This window comes from Parasteatoda tepidariorum, chromosome 3, assembly GCF_982258835.1.
Source record: "Parasteatoda tepidariorum strain Cologne lab strain chromosome 3, Ptep-v5.0, whole genome shotgun sequence".
NCBI lineage: Eukaryota > Metazoa > Arthropoda > Arachnida > Araneae > Theridiidae > Parasteatoda > Parasteatoda tepidariorum.
Genome location: NC_141757.1, coordinates 66,842,146 through 66,865,558, shown reverse-complemented (window position 1 = coordinate 66,865,558; position 23,413 = coordinate 66,842,146). Strand labels below are relative to the sequence as shown.

The 23,413-nt window shown below is 27.6% G+C and overlaps 1 protein-coding gene across 1 annotated transcript in view; it reads right to left on the bottom strand.

Annotated features, from left to right (window-relative positions):
• LOC107449199 (voltage-dependent calcium channel type A subunit alpha-1) overlaps nucleotides 1-23,413 on the bottom strand; it is a 345,775-nt gene that overhangs the window by 100,671 nt on the left and 221,691 nt on the right. Inside the window, exons 3-5 of the mRNA XM_087159475.1 lie at nucleotides 14,817-15,023; nucleotides 6,031-6,136; nucleotides 3,231-3,370 (exon numbers count right to left, since the gene is read on the bottom strand). Coding sequence (XP_087015601.1) covers nucleotides 3,231-3,370; nucleotides 6,031-6,136; nucleotides 14,817-15,023 — 453 coding nt within the window. The remainder of the gene's footprint in view (nucleotides 1-3,230; nucleotides 3,371-6,030; nucleotides 6,137-14,816; nucleotides 15,024-23,413) is intronic.

Genomic DNA, 23,413 nt, shown 5'->3' with positions numbered 1-23,413 from the left:
CGAAGTATTGCTGCTCGCGTTGATCGAGATCCCATGACTGTTAGAAGAATATGGAAACGATGGGTTCATGACGATCATATGGAACGCCATGCAGGATCTCAGATACCCCCATCACTAACAGCCGAAAAGAAAGGCATGTTCTCTACATAACCTAAGAGATCGTACAGCTACGTCATGAACTCTGATTTAACAAATGGGGTCATTTGCAAGACAGCAAGTGTCTGCACGAACAGTTCTGCGACGTTTGCAGCAGCATGGATTGTCAGCACGGCGACCAAGGCTTCGGCTACCGTGGACGCTGCATCACAGACAGGAGCGCCTCCAATGGTATGATCAACGACGAACCTGGATGCAGGAATGGCATCACGTCGTCTTTTCAGACGAATCCAGGTTTTGTATACAGTATCATGATGGCCACATCCATGTTTGGCGACATCGTGGAGAGCGTTCATTATCAGTTTGCATTCGACATCGTCGTACTGGCCCATCACCTGGGGTAATGGTATGGGGTGCCATTGGATACTCGTTGCGAACACCTCTTGTTCGCATTGCCCGAACTTTGAAGAGTAGCCGTTACATTGATGATGTGTTAGGGGCAGTTGCTCTGCCTTATCTTCGAGGCATCCATAACGCTGCGTTTTAGCAGGACGATGCCCCACCACATGTTGCCCGCACTGTCCTGACCTTCCTCGACACAGAACATGTTCACCTGTTTCCCTGGCCAGCACGTTCTCCCGATCTCTTACCAATTGAAAACGTCTGGTCCGCCACCACTCGTCAGTCACTACGATCGATGAATTGTGGCGTAATGTTGAAATTGCATGGAATGCTGTACCCGTCCATGCTATCCAATCTCTGTTCGACTCGATGCCCAGGAGAATAACTGCTGATATTGCTGCCAGGGAAGGCTGCTCTGAGTACTGATTCCTCAGGATCTATACATCCAAATATCCTGAAAATTTAATCACTTGTTCTTCCAACTATAATGTATGTTTCCAATAAATATCATTCTGTTATTTGCATTCCTTCCAGGCATAGCAATTTTAATGGCGAGTCGTGCAGATTTTAAAAACTATGATATTTATGCTTGGTACTATTATCAAGTTATTTATGTTATACACTGTAAAGAACTTCGGCACAAATTACGGCATAAAGTACCGGCATTTTGTGTGCATCATCCGTATCCATTTCACCGTAAAACCCTTTGTTAACGTGTAATATAATACCGCAATTTTGTCAGTAATGTTAACTTAATTAGAGTGATTTAGTGATTATACATCAATTATTATTGTAAAAATTACGATCAAAAAATTATATCAGAATTTTTTTTCCATAAAAAGTTTCAATAAAAATTACCAGCACTCTGAGTGCAGAAACTTTCCCCCGTAATTTGATGCGGAATTTCTTTACAGAGCATGCCGAAAAAAATTTACATTTCCGATAAAATATAAAATTTTTGCTAAAAAGTTATTTTAAAATTGTGCAAATGATCATAAAGTGTAACTCAAAGTAAAGTTATATTTTTATATTTAAAGAGTTGAATATAAGTAATCAATACTTTTTCCAATTTCGCATCTGGTAAAAAAAATGGAAGGAAATATTGATCAATATAGCGAATACAAAATTAATGCGAAAAAAGAAAATGAGATTTAAGCAAAATGTCGCCAAGCGTGGTAACTTATTACGCCATTCTACTCTTTAACAACCCCAATTTGGACGATTTTAAAGCTCCTTGTCGTAACTCTCATTAAATATACGAACTCCATCATGGTGCTGTCTTGCTTGCATAGTATTTATAAATTTTTAATTGAAATATAATCTTCCACTGCTTTTAATTTATTAACTTATTTACTCTGCAATTAGAATTTTCAGATACATGAAAAGGAGTTTTGGAAAGTCGAACATTTAGTTTGGAAAGCTAAACATTTAATGAAATACTAAGTCAAATACGCTTTGATGAATCGAGAATCTTCATATGCAAAAATTTCTTCGCTTAACTAATGTACTTCATACTACTAATACCACCCTTTTGTGATTTCCATTTCCATTATTTATTTAGGAATGGGGATTTAGACTTCAAGAAACGTTTCGTTTCAAAAATATATTTTATTAACATTTTCCATTATTAAAAGAGTACTTAATTTGTATATCTCTTAATTTTTAATTCTTACGGCACAACTAGTTAACCTTTTAGTGTAGCAATTTTGCTCAAAATTTCTGAAGCTTGAAAATAAAATTAATCACACAACATTTATGATTGCTGGAAGTCACGTGTAATAATAATTAACAGTTGTTAAGCAATATTAGTAACGATTACGCCTATAATTTCAGTACGCAGAAATTATATTTATTCTTTACTTTAATTAGTACTGATTCTGATCACAGAATAAATATTTATGATTCTTCCTAATGATTTGCGTTAATGATTCACAAAATTCTGATGTTTTTAACAGTATATTCTTCCAATTTTTACTGTTATTCTTTTATTTATCTTTTATATTTATGAGGATCGATAAAATTTGTACAAAAATAAAACGATTATTTTTGAGCACATTCTCACTTAAAGTTATAGAAATATTTCATGTGTGTAAAATTAATTTTAAGAAACAAACCCTTACAAGAAAGAAAGCTAAATCATGATAGGGACCGGTAGAAACATTATTTGTATGATTATAAGTGATTGAAAATTCACAAATCACGAGTGATTTGCAAAATCGCCTCATTTATTTAACAATTGTCATTTTATGTTTCACAAATAATATGTTTAAATTCAAAACATAAAAATTAAATTTGCACAAAAGCTTCTGTAAACAGAAATATTAAAAATGTTTCACTAAAGTCAGTAGTTTGGATATATGGAATGAAATGAAAAGAGAAAAAAAATATTTAGGAAGAATAAGTTTTGCAAAAATTATTACTAACACATAAACGAGTTTAAATGTAAGAGATTTAAATTAATTATCGCCTTTCTTCAAAATAAAATTAATTAGATTATTTAATTAAGCATACTTGGTGAAAAAATTAAACTAGGCTCTCTCGTATTGCTGATGGTTTTCAGAGAAAGGATAAGAAAGCGAAGAAGTAAAACTTAAAGAATACATGATAAAAGTGCAACAAAAATATAGTCATCCAATAATAAAAATAGTAAAGAGAATAGAAATATAAAAGAATATTAAGATTCTTATATTAAATGTCAGTTGGTACAGATAAATCAAGAATTGTAAACTTACCCGGTAACTACAACAACAAAATCCATAATATTCCAAATATTTCGTAAATAAGCCCCTTTGTGAAGTATAAAACCTAAAGCTAATATTTTTAATAAAGTTTCAGAGCAGAAAATTCCTAAAAAGTATGGCTCCGTTGTCTCCTGTGAGAGAAAAACAAATATTATAAATAAATTGTTGATGTATTTTATATATCTTAGCATATAACTGGATTCTTTAATAATGAAAGTAATGTATATGAAATATTAGTATAAAACGAAAAAATAATGCGAATAAAGCAGAAAAGGGCATACTATACAAATAACACGTACATAAATGGTCATACTATAGTTTCGGTTCTATGAACAAGAACCTTACTCAGTGTCTAAAAACAAAATATATAGCATCGATTTATAGACACTGAGGAAGGTTCCAGTTAATAGAACCGTAACTACAGTATGTCTATTTTTGTGATTTTTTTTAACGTTGTTATTGACTATTTTTGGCTCTAGGCTACATAACACAAAGTGTTCCCTATTCTTTTTAGATATTCTGGTGTAAATAAGCCATTTTTGGCCCCATTACACCAACTTTGTGTCCTTTTTTGGTCCAAAGTATACCCTATCCCTTTTAGAAATATTGGTATATTTTATTTATTTCAAAATACATCTTTAAGAAGTAAATTTGAAAAAAAAATGTTAAAACAAAAAAAATATTGCTATATTTTGCTCAGTACAACAAGATTTTAAACTTTTCATCATAATCATATGATTGTAAACAAGTTATTACATAATAATAAAAAATATTAAAAACTGTAAATAGTTTCTTAGTATATTTACATGTTTAGAAACATAGATAAATAATTTTAGAAGAAAAACAAAGGAAGTAATTCCTTAAAGTCAACAAATTGAAATCAATTAAAACGTCCTACTTATAAGCAAAATAACTATATGTTTGTGAATAGTTATAGAATTAGTTTGTGATGTAATATATGTTTGTGATGTTCATATTTGAGCTTGTAATAAATTTTTTTGAAAATGTATAGTAATTTAAATAATGTAAATTTATGGAACATGCAATATGTGATATCGGGAACAAATTTAAAAGAAATATTCGATTATGTTATATATCTATAGTATACTTTGATCATGTGTTTCATATTTTTGACAGTACTTCATTTAGTTTTCTTTTTAAATAATGTTGAAAACGGTGCAATGTATTAATAAACTAATATATAAGGTAAATTTGTTTTGATGAAAAGTTAGATTTTAAATTAAAAAAATCATATTTTAGTGAATTTGTGAAACATATCTAAACAAAAACACAATTAAATTTTCCTTTGAAGATACATTATTATGAAATTTTATTCATAAAACAAAAAATATGATAAATTATTATTATAATGGATTACACATATGTGAGTAACCACCTTATTTTGAGCACTTAACAATTTTATGTCCATATGCTTTTTCCGTAAGAGACTAATGTAGTGTGTATGCTTAGGAACTTCATTTCCTCGACATATAAGTCTCTATTAGATAACCTCGCTGATAAGGCTTGTCATAGCTGATGATTTAACCCTAATGATGAGTTATGCATTCACTAAGAAAATGTGATATAAACACACTGCTGTAGTTATGTAGGATTGGTTTGAAAACATAATAGGGATTTCCATTTTGTGAATCATAATGTTGATCATAAATATCTTAAAATAAAATTTGAATTAGGATTTTTACTTGTAATTGTTTATGAGCTACTATGGAATATTTATATAATATAGCGTTACATGCAACAAAAAGAGGGTAGTGGGTATGGTGAAGTATCACCTTTTTGTGATAAAAGAGGAGGAGGTGTCAAAAATATTGAAAAATATTTTGGATTTTGAAGAAGGAATATTGGGAAAAAAAAATATTATATATTGGCACATCACTCATGGCCGGCGCCTGAATCTCAAAAACCTCTAAAATGTAAAAGAAAAAGAAGTCTCTAAACATAATAGAATAAAAAATATATTTTTTTCCAGATTTAAATCTTATTTAATCTGATTCATTTGTAGGATGAAATTAAAAGAGCCATTCGTCTTCTAAATTAACAAGCACCTATTCTTACACTATTAAAAAGTGTCATAAATGTACAGTGCGTAAAAAAAAATAAGCTACCTCAAATAACTTTTGTTCTAATGATTGGATTTTCATGTATCTCAAATATGCTAATTAATTAGTCTGGACGATATTTCAAGTTATGAAATCATACAGAAAAACGTACTTCATCGAATTAAGCATACACTTTTTTTGAGGTTTATGATTCCTGACCCTCAAAATATAGAGAGTAACAGCAATCTGGGAAACATGGTCCCAATCAGGAGAACAGTTCAAAGCTGGGACCCATAACGTTAATTTTACTCATTGCGTATTTCGTCCTATGTCGAGAATTTTCTAAGCGAATTGAACATTCTTTGCAACAATAATAACAATAATAATAATAATAATTTTAATAACAATTAATAATTTTTTATTATTTCATTTAAAAAAAATAAGGAATATAAATCTTAACATCAGTTTAAAAAAGGTAATTTTGCATGGCAAACTACAAAATTTGAACGACATCGGTCAAATAGTACTTGAGAAATCGAACTTTTAATATAGGACTTCTTTAAAATAATAATATGAATTTTCTTGCACACTGTACATCAAATGACTGTTAAATATTTCACAGAGTCCACCCCAAGAACAATCAAGACTTATTTGAAAGGAGATCGGTGACACAACATTGGGGGTGGTGGTCATTATAAAGTAGCCATTCAGTGAATCATGATTATACTTACAAGCTTTTGTGCCAGTGGAGTTCTGTCTTGCCTGGGCAAGTGTTCTTCTAAGGCCAAAACCACACAATTCGCTATGATGGTCAATAAAACCGCATACTCAAATGGAGTAAATATAAGTTAAGAATCATACATGAATAACATATACAAAATTCACATTTTAACAAAGTGACATTAACAGTAAAAACTAAAAAATCTCAATTAACGTTATAAATTAGATAATCAAAAAGGTTTCACAAAATACCTCCAAATTATCATCACCAAAAAGCATTATTTAATCGAAAAATTTTAGTTTTATTCACTATAATGCAAAATTTGAGTCTTCCATTGTAAATCGAGAAATAAAGGAGTTAAAAACTTTTTATCAACCACCAAGCATTTAATTTCCAACTAAAAATTTTTTTTTAATAAATTCAATTTAGTAATATAATGTCGAATAAATATTTGAAGATAAAATATTGTCAAGTTTAACACTAGAAAGACTGAAACTAGAAAGACTGACTTAGTATATATCTATATTGCCCATAAGCAGTCAAAATGACTGGATTGTAAAAGAATAAATAATGTGTAAAGAAATTTGTTTAAAATAAATTTTTAATATTTTGTATATTATTTACAGTTATATAACAAGTTATTAGTAAATATTAGCAATAAAAAATTACATGTTGTAAAAAAAGCCAAAAAATTCTAAGAAATTGTGTTATTATATACATCATTGCTTTTCTAATTAAAAAGCAGTTAAAATGACTTCCTTGGAAAATCTAGTGTTAAAGAAAAATGTTTCTATGATCCTACATGATTAAAAACTGCTTTACCTTCAAAAATATATAAAATGGAAATAACAGTTGTTTGATATGAGCAGTTGGACAGTTGTTTGATACAACTGTTAAAATTGGAAAGTTTGGAATTAGGAGGAGTAACTTTTAACAATGGAAGCGACAACTTTGTTATTGTGATCTACTAAAAACTGCTTACCACTTAAGGAGCTCATGTAACCAGTTTTGTTTAGATTTAAGCATAGTACTTAAAATTTTAATCTTCCAAAATGTTTTTTAGATTTTGAACGCATTACTTTTTCATTACTGCTGATGAAATAAAAAATACCTTAATAAAGGAAAATTATTTTAAAACTACATGCTAGAATATTAAAATTAGGATCATATTTGATAGAACAAAATAGTTTCTTTAACTCAAATTTTGATCTTAGCAGAAATTTTTAAACATAAAATATCCTTTCATTTTTTATTAGATAAAACTTTGCACCATAATTTTGATATTCTATTATATGTGCCATCGGGATATTTTTATAATAAGTAAAGATTTCGAAAGTTTAAAAAAAAAATCATGCATTGAGTATGCTTCTAGTATCTACGCATGTCTTCTAACTACTAAAAGAAAATTTTTCATAAAGAAATTATTTTTCTGCTGCTCCAAAATAATTTAAAGTAACATAATTTATATTATTTTTATAGTAATTTTAAAGTAACATGAAGTTTAGCTTAAAATACAAAATACCATCCACATTTCATTTATAAAACTGCCACATTTTATAATTGTTTTCAGAACTTATTAGAATGATATAACAGAAAGAGTAAGCTTCATTCCTTTCTAATACTAGAAGTATCATTTTACTCTTAAACGCCATAAGCAAAAATGATACACAGAATTAGAGACAACATTTTAATAAATATATTTTGAGAGACAGAATTTTATTTAAAATGATTCTCATAAGCAATTTTATTCAGTGTCAGTTGCAATAAAAATCTATGCCACTACTCCCCAAATAAAATAAAGACAAAAGTATCAAGCGAAGAATAAAGAAAATGTGTTATTTTGCAGTTTTGAAAAAAATCACTTTAGCTAAGTGCAAAAGTGAAGCAATAATATTAAATTAAGAGACAAAAATCGATGCCCCGAAGGAAGCTAAAAGGTTTCTAATTATGATTAACTCTTTTTTTAGAGATAGTATTGAAAATGAGCAGAAAATTTCTCTCTCCATTGCCTTAACATCTCAATCAGAAATATTGGAGTTCAGCAAGAAATACGTTAATATAGACATTTACGAGACGCACATGTTATTCATTAGAAACTTTAGAAAATTAAAAACAAATTTATTTAATCTATATTATATATTCTTGAAGGTTATTTAAAAATATATTTCACTACTATAGAGTAATACAGCCAGTTACAAATGTAATATTTTTAGACTTATGTAATGTAATATTTTTTGTACATTTACATTACAAATACATTACATTAATGTAAATGTAATAATTTTAGACTAAATTCTTAAATTGTAATTTTAAAAAAATCAAGCAGTGCTAATAAATTTTTTAAAAATAATTCGTCAAAATGACGCGGTGAAGTTTCGCTCTCTATTTCTTGTGCTCTTGATATTTCGGGGCTGGTGTATTCGAAAGTAACGAGACAAAAAGATTGAAGCAATTTATTTCTTATGCAAGGGGTCTTGTTTATTTCTCAATCTATACACCAGGTGATAATGCCAGTCCATTTGTCTTGTGTTGAGAGATAGTTATATTTACACTAGATATCAGCACTCATCAAACATGTAAGCTAGATATTAACCCAAAAATTAAAAATGAGTCCATATATTGTATATACACTTTGTTTTATTTAATTTTCTTGAAAAAAACTTTTATGGCAGTTTTCTTTAAAATTATGCGATGATTAAGACGTTAATTCTTTTGAACAAAAACGAATTTTCCTCAAACGAAAACGATGACGGGTTAACGAAGAGGCTTTTAAGAATTACTTCATTTTTCATAGTTTAAGTTTCTGTCCAGTGTAAACTGGTTACTTAAGTTTCTTGAACTTTCATTCACTAAATTTATACTTAAATGTAAGACCAGTTTAAAGAAAAAATAAAAACTTATAGATTATAAGTAAAATATTTTAAGGCAGCTTTTATAAGATTATGATTGCCTGAAAGTAGATTCAGATATAAAATTAAATGATTTAAATGATTGAAAAAATATTAAATGGCTCAAAAAAATCCTTGAGTGTGGCGTTGAGAAAAAAATATTTCCTCTCAAATATTTAAAGTTTAGTCTGAAGATTCAATTCTTAAAAAATATATTCTTGGACATAAGTTTCATGAAAAGTTCAGCTTGTCCTTTTATTAATTGTATAAAATAAAAATCTAAATAGTTTCAAAATTGAATTCTGAGTCTTAAAAACGCTCTTTATATGCAAATATTTTATGTTTTGAATTTTCAATGAAGATGTTTCAAAACAGCATTATAATAAAATTGTGAGAGTAACATGAATATAAAATAGTGACACATCTTTTAAGTTTAGTGCTTTAAAGTAGCCATTATCTCGAAGTTTCTTACGATTGAAAAGTTACCAAAGAGTAGAGATAAGGAACGTATTTTCAAAAAGACTCCAGGGTCACTTTATCTAATCCAATTTTATTCAAACTTTATGTAACTCAATTTAAAAATTTAAAAGTGTAGTAGTTTTACTTCGGTTTTCCATGTTGTGTTATGTTTTTGTTTAGAAGATGTACTAAAGCGCCTTGATACCAAGTTTCACCCACATTCAAAATAAAATTTAGTAAATGGTTCCAAATATAAGTTGAAATACTTGAAGATATTTTGGAAAAGGGCATTGAAAAAAGTTTTTTTTAATATTAAATGACAAAATATTTGATAAAGAGACAAAGATTATAAGAAAAAAACTTGATAAAAATGTCTCTCATGGTAATTTTAACAAAATGAAACTTGAAACTGAAATATTCTTCAATGTTTTTAATTTTCTATATGTAATATATTAATCAGCATACCAGCAATATTTTTTTATTTTAGAAGAAGCATGTGAATATTGAAATTTTTTTTTTATATCCAAACCATAATAATGTTTATAATTAAAAAAAAAGATGAATTTAATTGTAAACATTTAATGTTTACATTTAAAATGATTTTCCCATTTTTGATTTGAAATTTTTTTTTTTAAATCAAGAAATTGGAGCAACTTGAAATATGGACATGAATTACAACATGAAACTTACAAAAATTTACTAAAAGACATTGATAATTTCACAGATTTATTGCTGATAATAAATTTAAATTCAACATTGAGACAAAAGTATGGTGGAAATAACCGGAATGTGGTAAAATTTACCATGCTTCTGGCTCTAAGGGAATACCAAAAATCTCGGTAGTTTTTACCGAAGTGCTTTATTGATTTTGGAAAAATTAATAATAAGATATGGTTTTATAATATGTGATAAAATTTGGTAAATGTGTCGAAATTTGGTAAATTATCGTGATACCTTAGAGCATGACATAATAACCTCTATTTAGTTAAATTTACTTTTCAGCTTTGTTATTTTTTACTAAACAAGAAATGTGTGGTTATAAGAAGTATTTTGATAACGAGAATTTCTGAATTATTTCCATATGAACCAAAAAATACCAAATAAATGTTTAAATACTGTATACTTTGTTTTTATTACTAGAATTATGTTGTTTTCTTTAGCAGAAATGTCATTAATATACAGTACGGTTATTTTATCAGAACTTTTTACTCCGTGTATTTTTTTTCATGAAAATAAACATTGCAATATTTTACAGAAGATAACAATATGCTTCATCAGTTATGAAAAGCATGAAAAACTAATCCAGTGAAATGTATTAAAAACATCGGTAGTATTATATACAAAAGTCAGCTTTTTATGAAAGGGTAAATTGAAAGGTTAAAAACACTCTTATGTATTTGAAATTTTATTGGCAGTTAATAAATTATGTTTTCCTGATGTAGTATTTAAAAAAAAATATCATTACAACAAGGGTTATTTTAAGAATTGATACTTTGCATCATTAAACGAGATATTCAAAAACTATAACTGGGATATAGATATGACAAATATTAATGAGTTCAGTTGAAAGGTTTATTAAAGGTGAAATCTGATCTCATTAATGGGGTTCTACCAATTGTATTGTGTATTTCCAGAGAAAAGTTGAAAAGATCTGTAACCAACATAACTTACAAATAATAATTGTTCACCTATGACACAAAATTGTACCTCAAGGACTTATAAGAGTTGTGAATACGCCTAAATTGACGTGTAACGAAAATTAGAAGGTGCCTTAAAATGTTTTTAGAAATATTTTCTTGTGCAAAAGAATTACAAAATCATCTCAAACTGATGTATTGAGATAAAAAAGTTGAAAACTGGCTGTCATTTTTTTTAAATAAAAAAACTGTTTATTAAATTTTATTTTAAACCCTTTTAATTTTGTTTCATACTATAAACATCTGTAATATTTGATAAAGTGTCCTCCTGAAGTTTTTTTTCCAATAAGGAGCAAAACGCTGGCATTATCTTATAAACATCATGAACTTATTGTACATTTTGTACCTTGTGCACCATATAAGAACTTACGGATTTTCAAGTACTATGTAAACAAAAGCTTGCAAAGACTTTTATTTCACAGAAGAAATTAAAAAACAAAAATCGTAATAAAGACATTTTATATATAAGTTGTCTTAAGAAGTATAAAAAAAGGGGCAAAAAAAAAAACTCTCGATATTAGCAAAATATTATAAAACTATCGTTCTGTCTTTTAGAAAAAGAAAAATGAAAACTTTTCCAGAAGAAACTTTTTCCATAAGCTTCAGCATTAGTTTGAAAAAGAAAATCCAACAATATGAGAATTCTTAGCATTGTCAAGAATAGACCCCTAAAATAGTGCTTTTTTAGATAACCCATTATTTACCTATGACAGAGGGAAATATTAACAACAAAATGCACTCACACAGTGAAAGAAAAGAATTATTAAATAATTCTTCTCAGAGAAAGCTTCTAGAATGTTTAAAAATAATACTTGATGTGATTTATACGGAACAAAGTTATATCAACTATTTCTTTCAAGAGTGTGTATTCGAGATTGGAATTGGAAAGTTTTGTAGCTTTTTGCATGACATTTTGACACTGATAGCATTGAAGGGTGGCTTATAGTGTCATAAAATAAAAATTTTGATTTTGAAGAAACTTGTTTCTTCCATTTTATTTTATAGGATTTAAAATAAAACTAGTGACATAAAAGTGATAGTTTAAATCAAGTAAAAGATTTCTTATAAATAAGAGAAAGGATTCAATTTCTTTTATGTTAAATATATTTTTAACTTTTTTACTATCCAAAAAATAATCTTGCTCCTGATCACCAAAAATAGTGGCCACCATTTTACACGAAAATGGCGTCCCACTAAACTAAAACTCTAGGATAGTTGATGGTGATGTCAAGCCACTAGAATGTTATTTTACACTACTTGATGTAATGTAGCCGCCACCACCCACCGTATTTGTAATTTAGTACCACTAAAATTTAAAATTACATTAAGACATGTTACACATAAGAATCACTTAATTTTAAATTATACTCCCAAAAAATTACTTAATTCCAAAGATTTAGATGAATTTCAATAAGTAAAAGATTGAACAACAAAACTAAGTTATTTTTTGCACTGTTTAGTTTAGAAATACATTTATTTAAAGTTCTAATATTATTAATAAAATTTTAACTTATCCTATCTCCGAGAAAAGATAACAATACGATTTAAGTTAATATAATAGATTAGCTGTTTGTAAAGATAAGCTGTTTATATAATAGATTAGGTGACATAATTAATTTAATTTGATGTTTATTTCGCTTTGAATGTTTTCTAAAACAGATGTTGTTGATTGAAATAAAATTGTAGATGAGAGGTGAGAAGTAAAATTGCTCATCTCTCCCTATTGGTTAAAATACTTTGAACGTGTTTACCTCTTCACTTTCTCTGCCCTCATTTGGTGTTTAGAGTTTGAGGAAGGTTCTTGTTTTTAGAACTGAAAGTATAGTATGTCTATTTATGTTTTTTCATTTGTGCTTTATTTGCATTTTTTGCTTTAGTCTTCATTGCATGAAGTATACCTAATCCTTTGCAGGAAATTTTAAGTATACCAACTTTTTTTAAAGTTATTTTTATTTCTTGTTGCAATGGTAAAGTGCTAAAGTGGTATTTCACATTAGGTTTTACTAGTTAGAATTCAACATAATCAGTTCTTAAATTGGTTTTGAAAGCAATTAAAAGGAACAAAATGATTAAAAATATAAAAGTATTTCCAAAAAAAAATTAAGATTTTTAAGTGCTTTTATGGTAGCTTCAGAATGATTGGAGTCAAATCTAAGGATGTTAAATGAATAAAATAATTTCAAATATAATTTATTAAATATGAAAATCCAATAAAAGCAAAACTTAATTTAATAATCTTTTTCGCCTCTCAAACTTAGTAGTCAACATAAATTCCTTTTAAATGTCGTAGGCTGCCGTAAACGAAGTTATGAGTCTAAATGTTTTCATAAAACCGAATTGATTGCAAATAAAAGCAAACTTCGGCATTTGATAGACGAGTGAAATGATTTCAAAGGTCAAAAGTGAAAATTGAAATGATGAACGCATCGATTTGAATGAGTTTCGTCTAGCTTAAGCAAATATATGTTCTTTTCAATGCTTTTAAAAGATTTTGTTTGTAGACCGAATGAAATTTGAAAGTATTTAGCTTACAATTAGTGAGAAATTAAATCTAATCAAAATTTTGATGTAATAGGGACTTTATTTTACTTTTTAAGACGTAATAAAAACGTACGCTGTGAGAGATGCGCATTAAATGCAGCTATTTTATTATAATTGCTCAATTTTGCATGATTTCAATTGCATCAAAAACGTTAATCATAATTGTATTATGCTTTTCATATTCAACGTTGAGTGAAACATGTCGCATTTAATTGTTTTTAACAATATAATAATATTGAAAATAATACTGGGTCCTCCCCTCTTTAAAAGCTTCATTTGCTTTAGGAATATACAAATTAGAAATAACAGTCGACATGTTTCAAGTGCTCAAAAATGGGCAACTGTTTTCAGGACTTTCCAGACATTACTGAGAAGAAACAAAAGTGATTTGAATTATAAAACGTATAGTTGTAAACGAAAAACGAAAAGTGGAAAATAAAGATGAGAAACAAAACTGAAAAAATACAAAAATCAGAACAAGAAAAACCACATTAGTCCCAAAAACAAGATTTTGTTTTTATGCAAATCAGGATAAAATGAATTTCCACGAGCAATGGAGAGATGGTGAGGACAAGGAATCCCAACGTTAACGAAGGAATCACAATTAGTTTTCACTTTAGTTTCTTCTTATTCACGTCTGGCTAGTCTTGAAAAAGGGCGCTTATTTTTGAGTGCTGGCAACATGTTGACTGTTATTTTCAATTTCTATAACATTGAAGCAAATGAAGTTTTTTATCAAGTAGCATCGTATTGCCTCAATTTCTTGGAATTAATTTTTTTATATTGCCGTCATTTTTCAGGGAGTCAAAAATGCTTATTTTTAATTAAATCAGTTAAAATCTACACTTGCCAGTTCAGAAATAAGTCAAGTGAAGTAGCCATTTAAGTATTTTTTTACAAAACAAGTAAATTTTAATATTAAAATACAATAATTTCAGGTACATTGTATTAAAAAGCTTGAAATTTATTTTTCATGTGTCAAATAAATGATTTATGTATGATTTTTGTTTACCGTGGAATTGTATTAAAAAAAGGAGTCACTGATATCTTTACATTTAAGCATCCTTATTGTAAATGTTGATAGTTTTATTTGCGGTTCATTTACTTTTAATTTAAAGTGCTTGTTCATATCATTGGATTACATTTCTGTGTTTTATAATCACTTTTCTCAATTTGAAATTGTTAAAAATGAAATGAAAAAAAAAGGATATGGCCACTCTATGATCCATTTAGTGTATTTCCTGAAGAAATTCTTTTCGGACAAGATGAAGAGTGAGGAGGGGCCTGGAGCTCCATCCGGTTGCTGGCCTCTCTTCTTCACCATCTCCCTACCTCCGCTGCTCAGCTTCTGTTCATCGTAGCTTCCTCCCCTCCTCTCACTAGTCGATTTGGCGGCTTCGGCCTGCAGCGCCCGCAACCTACAAAACAACAACATACTCATATAAGTCATCTTTGCATTCAAATTGAAAATTCAATGATGAAAAAATGCACTTTTTCTAATATAATTGCATAATTTAAAATGAGAAAAATAAAGAAATGAAACATAATAACTTCTGATCTAGTGGTTGGATTTGAACATTTAAAAAGACGATTTTAATAGTTCAAGGGCCTAACTTTATAAAAATGTTAATTAATTAGTTAAGACAACATTTAAAGTCATGGAATTAGGCGCGAAAACCTTCTACCTCTGATTAAACATTCATTTTTTTTCTCTCGCGGCTTAGGATTTTTTATTCTCAAAATATAAGAAGTTGCCGAAATCTGGAAAGTGTGATTGTAATAGTTTAAGCACGGGTAGTGGGAGAAATGTTTGACCATTAAATGTTGACCTATTTTTGTTCCAGTGTGTTCCTTTTTTGCGTATGTGGTCCTCTCAGAGAGGTATTAATTTTAAATTCAATCGATTAACTATTCAATCGATTACCTTCAAATTTCGTATTTTGTCGTTTGAAATTATGTACATTGAAATGGTACATAAATTTGTATAACTTTAAAATCAAAATATTTTGACCATGCATAAATTAGATAAAAAAATTAATTTAAAAATAATTTTTTGCGTAACTATCTTTGACAAACGAGTTTTCCAATTTGTGCAAAACATCTGTGATTTGCTTAAGGCTTTCATAAGTTAAATTAACAGTAGGGGTCTCCAGCACCTCAATCAACTTATTGGCATATACTTAAGGGTTGCGGTTACTTCCCATATTTTGAAATTCAAGAATCCAAAGTAGTCAGAGAGAGAAAAAAACATGTTTATTCAAAGAAGGTTTTTTTTTTGTTGTCTGATTTCGCAATTTTAAAATTCATGTTTACTAAATAATCTGTATATTTAAGTATGGGGCCTCGAATCATTAATTTTGAATTATAACTACGGGATTATCCATTAATGAGATCAAAATTTATTAAAAACTGTTTTTTTATATTTTGCATACAATGCAAGATATTAGGAGTATTTTGAAAACTTTGTAATATGTCAATAGGTGTAAAATTCTTGTCACTAGGTTTGACCGATAAAAACGAAAACAGAAAAAAACTATTTTTGAGCTTAGTGGACACGATTTCCTAGAAGTAGTGCACCGATCTAATATTTTTTATTTTATTTTATCATTGTCGTTGAAAAGTTGACCCAACTGTAACTTTACGATTATCAATGTCTGCAGTCTTGCAATTTTGTACGAAATCCAGAAGACACGAGAACTCCTGGATCAAGTATTGCAAGAAATTTGCTTTCGTGGAAGACTTTTTGATGGAAATAACCCTCATTTGCGTTCTATGAGAGGAAAACTATGAAAATCTTTTGTTGCGTGTTTCTGTTTCATTAGCAATACAAGTTATGGAAAATAAAGTAAAAGAGTTTCTTTGAATAAGTAAAAATTCTATTCTCAGTTTTAAGTTTGATAGATATCTTACAATTGTAAGTCTATGCTTCTTACTATATTAGGGGGAAACATATTTAGTTTCTATAACGATATATCTTTACTTCGCAGATTGAAAATTAAATTTTTATCTAATGCTATTTTCATATTGCAAAATCTTCAGCTTTATAAGTTTTGAATGTAAACTATTACAAACCAATGGGCACAACGATTAATAATTAATTACTCTTCAATTCATACAATTTACTCCTTTCTATTAAAAGAAAATTGTAATTTCTTGCTGTTTAGTTTGATTACATTGAAAAATACTCTATACATATTTTGTGTACGGAGAAAAAATTTCTGATAAAACTCCCGAACTGTATTGTAATGACATTCCTGGTAAAAAAAGCCATAATTCAGGTAATAAAACCCAAAATAAATGGAACTTTTACATTAAATTTGCAAATTTTTCTGTTCATATAGTAACGGTTTATGGGAAACTCTATTTTTCAAAATTGTGGTTCTTTTTATTACCTCATATTTGATAAAAAATACAAGACTGAAAAGTAAATTTAGCCGAATACACATGGTTTCTATGCCATGATCTAAGGTATCACTGTAAAACTACAAAATTTTACTACATTCACTATTTCATATAATTATCAAAATCATTACCATAGCGCTTCGGTAAAATTTACCGATCTTTCTTGTGTTCCCAAAGAGCTTGAAACACGGTAAATTTTAAAAGAGTCTGGTAAATTTAGTAGCGGTGTAGCATTTTGAATTTTACACTTCGATAATTTATTTTTTAACCTGATAGTGGAATCACATCCTTTTCAAAATTGTATAAAAACGTGAATATTTACAACGCGTATAAAAGAAATTAGCACTCATATTCACAAAGGTTTGGTTCATTAAATATTTCATATAGATGAAATAGTTCATGATTAAACTAAAAAAAAAAGTCTTAGTTTTTTCATAGTAGATGATGACTTTATGCACGCTTTTGCGTGTCAACGATTTTGTTGCGCCCTTTGCATTTCAACATAAATAACTAAAAGTATTATTAGCTTCAAAATCTAGATTTAGCTAAACCACTATTTGCACGTCTGAATTAAACACTTTCATAAAATATTAAACGATAAGAATTCATTCATTTTTTCACAGAAATTAATGATAGCGAATGAAGAAAAAAATATAAACTATGGGAAAGAAAAAAAAACATTTAAATTTACTTTCAAAAAATGCTTTGCAGTATAAAAATTGTTCCGAGGTACAGCAGTGGTATATTTCAAAATCATTTTGTATTTAGAGGTATGATCTGAACTCTAGATTTGGTTCTTAAACAACCTATTTTATCTTTAGTATTTAAAAATGAGTATAACACGTTTTTTGGAATAGTTGTACATACTTTTTTCAGTATACATATTTTATTAAATAATAAAATATATATACTAGTATAAAATAAGTCAAATACTTAAACACAAACTTAATTTTTGAGCTTTTTATACATTTCCTTATTTTTGTGCCGCCTCATTGTGGGATCGATGGCTAATGTTGGTTTTTCACATTAATTTAAAACAGATCAGTTTTAATAAGTTTTTCTTTTTATTCATTGATATAATCACCTTTTGCCATGTATTGTGCAAAATCTTTACTCTGGACAGATAAAAATCAATTGGTATTTGAACAAAATAGCTGGAGTTAGCACGCTATCTATTGGAATAGTTGTACATACTTTTTTTAGTATACATATTTTATTAAATAATAAAATATATATACTAGTATAAAATAAGTCAAATACTTAAACACAAACTTAATTTTTGAGCTTTTTATACATTTCCTTATTTTTGTGCCGCCTCATTGTGGGATCGATGGCTAATGTTGGTTTTTCACATTAATTTAAAACAGATCAGTTTTAATAAGTTTTTCTTTTTATTCATTGATATAATCACCTTTTGCCATGTATTGTGCAAAATTTTTACTCTGGACAGATAAAAATCAATTGGTATTTGAACAAAATAGCTGGAGTTAGCACGCTATCTACATTTTTAAATTTTTTCTAATATGCCCACTTCTTGATATAAAGCAGCTGCCCGCATTTTTGCAAAACTAAAATTTTTAACAACTTTAAGGTATACTACACCTAAGCGTCAGTAAGAGTATTTTTTCGATACTATTTAAAATAAGAAGAGTTGAGTTTAGTATGCATAAGCAGAATAATTCTTTAAATAAAATTAGTTTGTTAATCAAAATTAATAGCACAGAGGGAATATTGAGACGAATTCAAATTAGGCTTAGCAGAGAAGAAGTAGATATTAATTATTCAATATTAAATCCTTTAATATAGTTCACAGAGACTTAAAAACTAAAATATAACTATTCTTATTACACATCTAAAAACATGCACACATAATTTAATGGGCAGCTTTTGCTTCTGAAGATAAATATAAGCGTAGAAGATAACAAAAAACTCACTCCAATTCGTACTCGATGTAAACAATTTCTGACGATATACTAAGTGCACCGAAATTGGTGTTTCCGGAAAGGAAAATAATTCCTGTATGGTGTGATTGCGCATGAACTAGGAGTAAGCTCTTCCCATTTTAAATATTTATATTTAAATTACACCCGATTTCTGCTTAACTTGAAATAAAGTGTTCTGTTTTGGTTGTTCAACATTATATTTGTAAAGATGTTAAACAAGTTTTTATGGTGTACTTCTGCGGATAACATATTCGATGCACTTAGATAAGCATAGCACATGCTTTTAGTAGAAACTGTCACGTTACCACCCTTATGGAACTTAAAAAGCATTCATTGTCGTATATTTATCTGCAAGAACTTTCACTATGAATTGAAACAAAAACAAAAAAGTAAGATTTTATTATTTAAGGGAAAACAAGCTAATGTTAAACAACTAGCCTTAAAATGTCAAACCATAAAGAACTAGCCATTAATATAAACAACTTTGAAGCTCACAAAGAACTAATAAATGACAAATGAGCATTGAAATACTAAAAAGCAACACTATTTTCAATGTCCTCTAATATTTACCAATTTTTCGTTTGTGTTTAGTAATACTTTAAATAATAACTCCCATTACCCATTCATTTTTACCCAAGCATATCTTCGATATTTTGTTCATAAGCACTGGATACGTTGAAACATTTTTTTTAATAAATTATTTTTTGTCTTTCTTTTTTTGCTCATAACTCTCTTTTGCTTTTTAGCCATGAAATATTAAAAAAGAGAAAAAAACACCTCTTAAATTTACTTTAGATCAACATTTAAATCTGGAAAGGTTTTCGTTCACCACATTAGCTTTGTTTGACAAGTTATATAGAAATAGGGTAAAACAATACAAACACAAGACTTGCGGGAGATATATTATGCCACAATGTCTAACTCTTAATTCAAACAATACGAAAAAAATCATTTTATTTTGAATGCATTTAAAAGAAGAAAAATTGAATAGACTAGAATTTTCTTTATTTAATTAGTTTATTTAACATTAGTTTATTTAACTCGTAATCATCCAATCTCACGATTTGATAATTCAAAGATGTAAATAGTGGTAATATAAATGGGACATCATTTTGCAACTAACAATAATATTAAATTAGCATGATTTCATAATCTACAATTATTTCAGGTAAGCAAAAAGTGTGTCTCAAATCTTTATAAAAAATAATTTTGCATGAATATGGAATTATACAGAATAAGATTTTAACTTTATTAAACTGTACACATTTTAAAAATAGTTTTCTTTAAAAAAAATCTGCTTCACATGATTGCAGTGTAAGTAATTGGACGCTAGTGGGTTAAAAGAAGAATAACTTTTTTTTAAATGCATAATATAGATTTTATTTGAAACGAACAATATATTTTATGATGTCGCTAATATAAATTACAATATGAAATTAGGAAATACGCATAAAAATCTATTTATAAAACATAATGATTATGAGAACTGCAATATTATATCAAATTTGGAAAATCTACTTTTATTTAGTTCAAAAAAAATCATACAATACTCTGAAAAATCATACAATTGTTTGTGAAAATCATGCAATACTCTGAAATGTTTAAATAATACTTTTGATTTAAATTTATCACAAACAATTATTTAGAATTTAAGCAATTATTTAAATTATTTTACGTAATTTTTTTTTCCAAGCAGTAGAACACTAATATATTCACAATAGGGAATAATACACAAGAGGTACTAAACACAAATGTTACTACTTTAAGAATGGATGGAACGAAGACTATGATGCCAAACGAGGACACGTAAATTCATGGTAAAGTTTTTCTTAAATATTATGTATTCAAAGCAATAAAATTAAACCGTGCAAGGAAGCTAAGTCGGTGTCAAATTTAAATGTCAGAAAATAATATGGAATTAATATAAAAAGTAATTAGAGATCTCGGAACGTGCATTCCGTATTTATGTAGAAATTAAGATTTTCTCAAAACAATAGACTATTTCTTATAAGCTTCAGATTTACCGAAAAGTTTCAGACTATCTCTTAAGTTTCAGATTTACTACCTAAATTATTTATGCAAACTAATGATATAGCAGGCAAAGGAAATATAATTTATTTCTCTTTTTTCTCTGGTAAAAAAATATGAATAAATATTTAGAGTTTAGCATAGCCTCCACAAAAATTTCCAAACCAGAAAATATCGACTCAATGAAACCTGAAGTGTATGTTGAAATGTATTGAAAAAAAACTTCCTGTTGTATTAGCCGTACTCCAACTCAAAATTCTATTTTTTTTCTTTCTTTCAAACTATCGCTATTTGATGACAATACCATCTGTTCATCTGATGATATTCAAAAGATTGAGTGAATAAAATTTTATCGAATGTTTTCAGAAAGTTCTTCAGAGCTCTTTTAGCTTTAAATTCATTCTCAGTATACAGAAGCGTTTCAAAAAGATAAATTTTGGTGATCAAAATATCTCAATTTATTTTCAATTGCTAACAGTCTAAACGAAATTAATTTTTTTAATTTGCGACTTAAAAAAATTATGCAAAGAAATGAAATAATTTCTTGGTTTAGTATAAACCATGTTAAATTTAAACAAAACAATAACTATATACTTTGAGCAGAAACTTTATTTATAAAGAAAATATTACATGTGAAAACATATTTATTAAATAAAGAAAGTTAATAATTTAAAATTTCAGAAAACAATTCCAAAACTGTAAGTTATTTCTTCATGATTTCTCTATTCCAAATTTCAACCATTTTTTTAAAATTACAAATAAAGATTAACTTTCTGAAAATTTATTGAAAGTTATATTGAGAACTTCTGCTGTTTCAAGAAATGTATTAAAATATATGATTATTTTAAAATGTGCATATAATTAAGCATAATTTTAAATGAGCATTTTATAATTCGAAACATTAAACCTAATTTTAAGTCATAATAGTTGATTTAAAGCTGTTTTGTTGTCAAAACGGTTTATATCTGTTTTTCATGCTGTTAGTTTAAATTCGAGTTTTTTTCCATACAGTTTTACTTACGGCACTATAACTCTATATTTTTTCTACTCAATTTATGATATTTTCTTTACTTGATCCAATTTTTCCGCAATTATTTTATGATTTTGAACATTTCATAAATAAAACTGCCATTCGACTTTTTTTTCAAACTGATACTTAACCTAATTCTAATATCTCTTAAAAACACTGTTTTAAAGTTAAGTTACCAAACATTTTAATACGGGTGGGAAACTATAGTTTAAACGTATTTATACTAAAATATTATTATACTAAATTATTATTATACTAAAATATATAGATTTTTCTTCCTACTGAGAGCTGTCCTAGTTCAGGTGACAGAGCGCTTGCCTCCCAATGATGGGATCCAGGTTCGAACCACAGTGTCGAATGGTTGAACCAATGCTGCTCTCGGCTTGCACACACCGTAATGCTAACATAGTTATTTTATATAAGTTTTTTGTTTAAATAGCAGTTTATTGAAAAAGAACAGTACAGACAGTTTGTTAAAATAACAGTATACAAATGCCTGTTTAAAAAAGGCGTCTGTTTTTGAATAACATTATTTTTCTATGAAAAAAATGGTTTTATACTGGCACATTAACTGACAGTTTTTTACATAACATTAACGGATATTTTTCTACAGTGTAGCATTTTTGAAGCATTTTATTTCACACGATATCACATTTTTGTGAAAATCAATAATCTTCTAACTGTGAAGTAATGCTAAGGCAGATAATTTGAATAACGATTTATACAATCATAATGTTTGTTTAAAAATTACAAATCATTGTACTAAGTACCACATTTTCTCATTGTTTTGTTGTTATGACAACGATACTGTTAATTTTCTAATGGAAAACATCAAGCATGTTTTTTGTTATTATGTAGAAAAATTGCAATGCAAACCTGATTCAGTACAAAAGTTATTATATCTTGGTTTTTAAAGGTAAAATAAAGCGCATATTTATATTTAAGTTTAATATGTTGAATTTTTTTCAATTTTATTGTATTTTAAGTTATATTTTCAAATAAATTTTGTGATTTTTGTTATGATTCCTATGTTTTGTGATTCACTCGGAAATTAATGATTATTTATTCTTATTTAAATTTGAGATAATAACAGATTTTGGACAGTAATTTTATTTATGCTCCGATTGTAAGAAGCTATTGTTTCTCAGATATTTTTATTAAATTATAATATTTTATTATTTTTATTTTTTCAGATATTTTTATTAAATGTAATTTGCAGTTCCATTTACATAAAGTTTTATTATTCTATTTTTCATTTTTATGGGCATTAAATTTTTTTCTTAATAACACTTTTGTATTAGATAAAATATTGAAATATAATCATATTTTATTGATTAATAACATCTGTATAAATAAAGCAAAATGTTTGTATGTATGCATGTATGCATCCGCAATTCTGAACTGA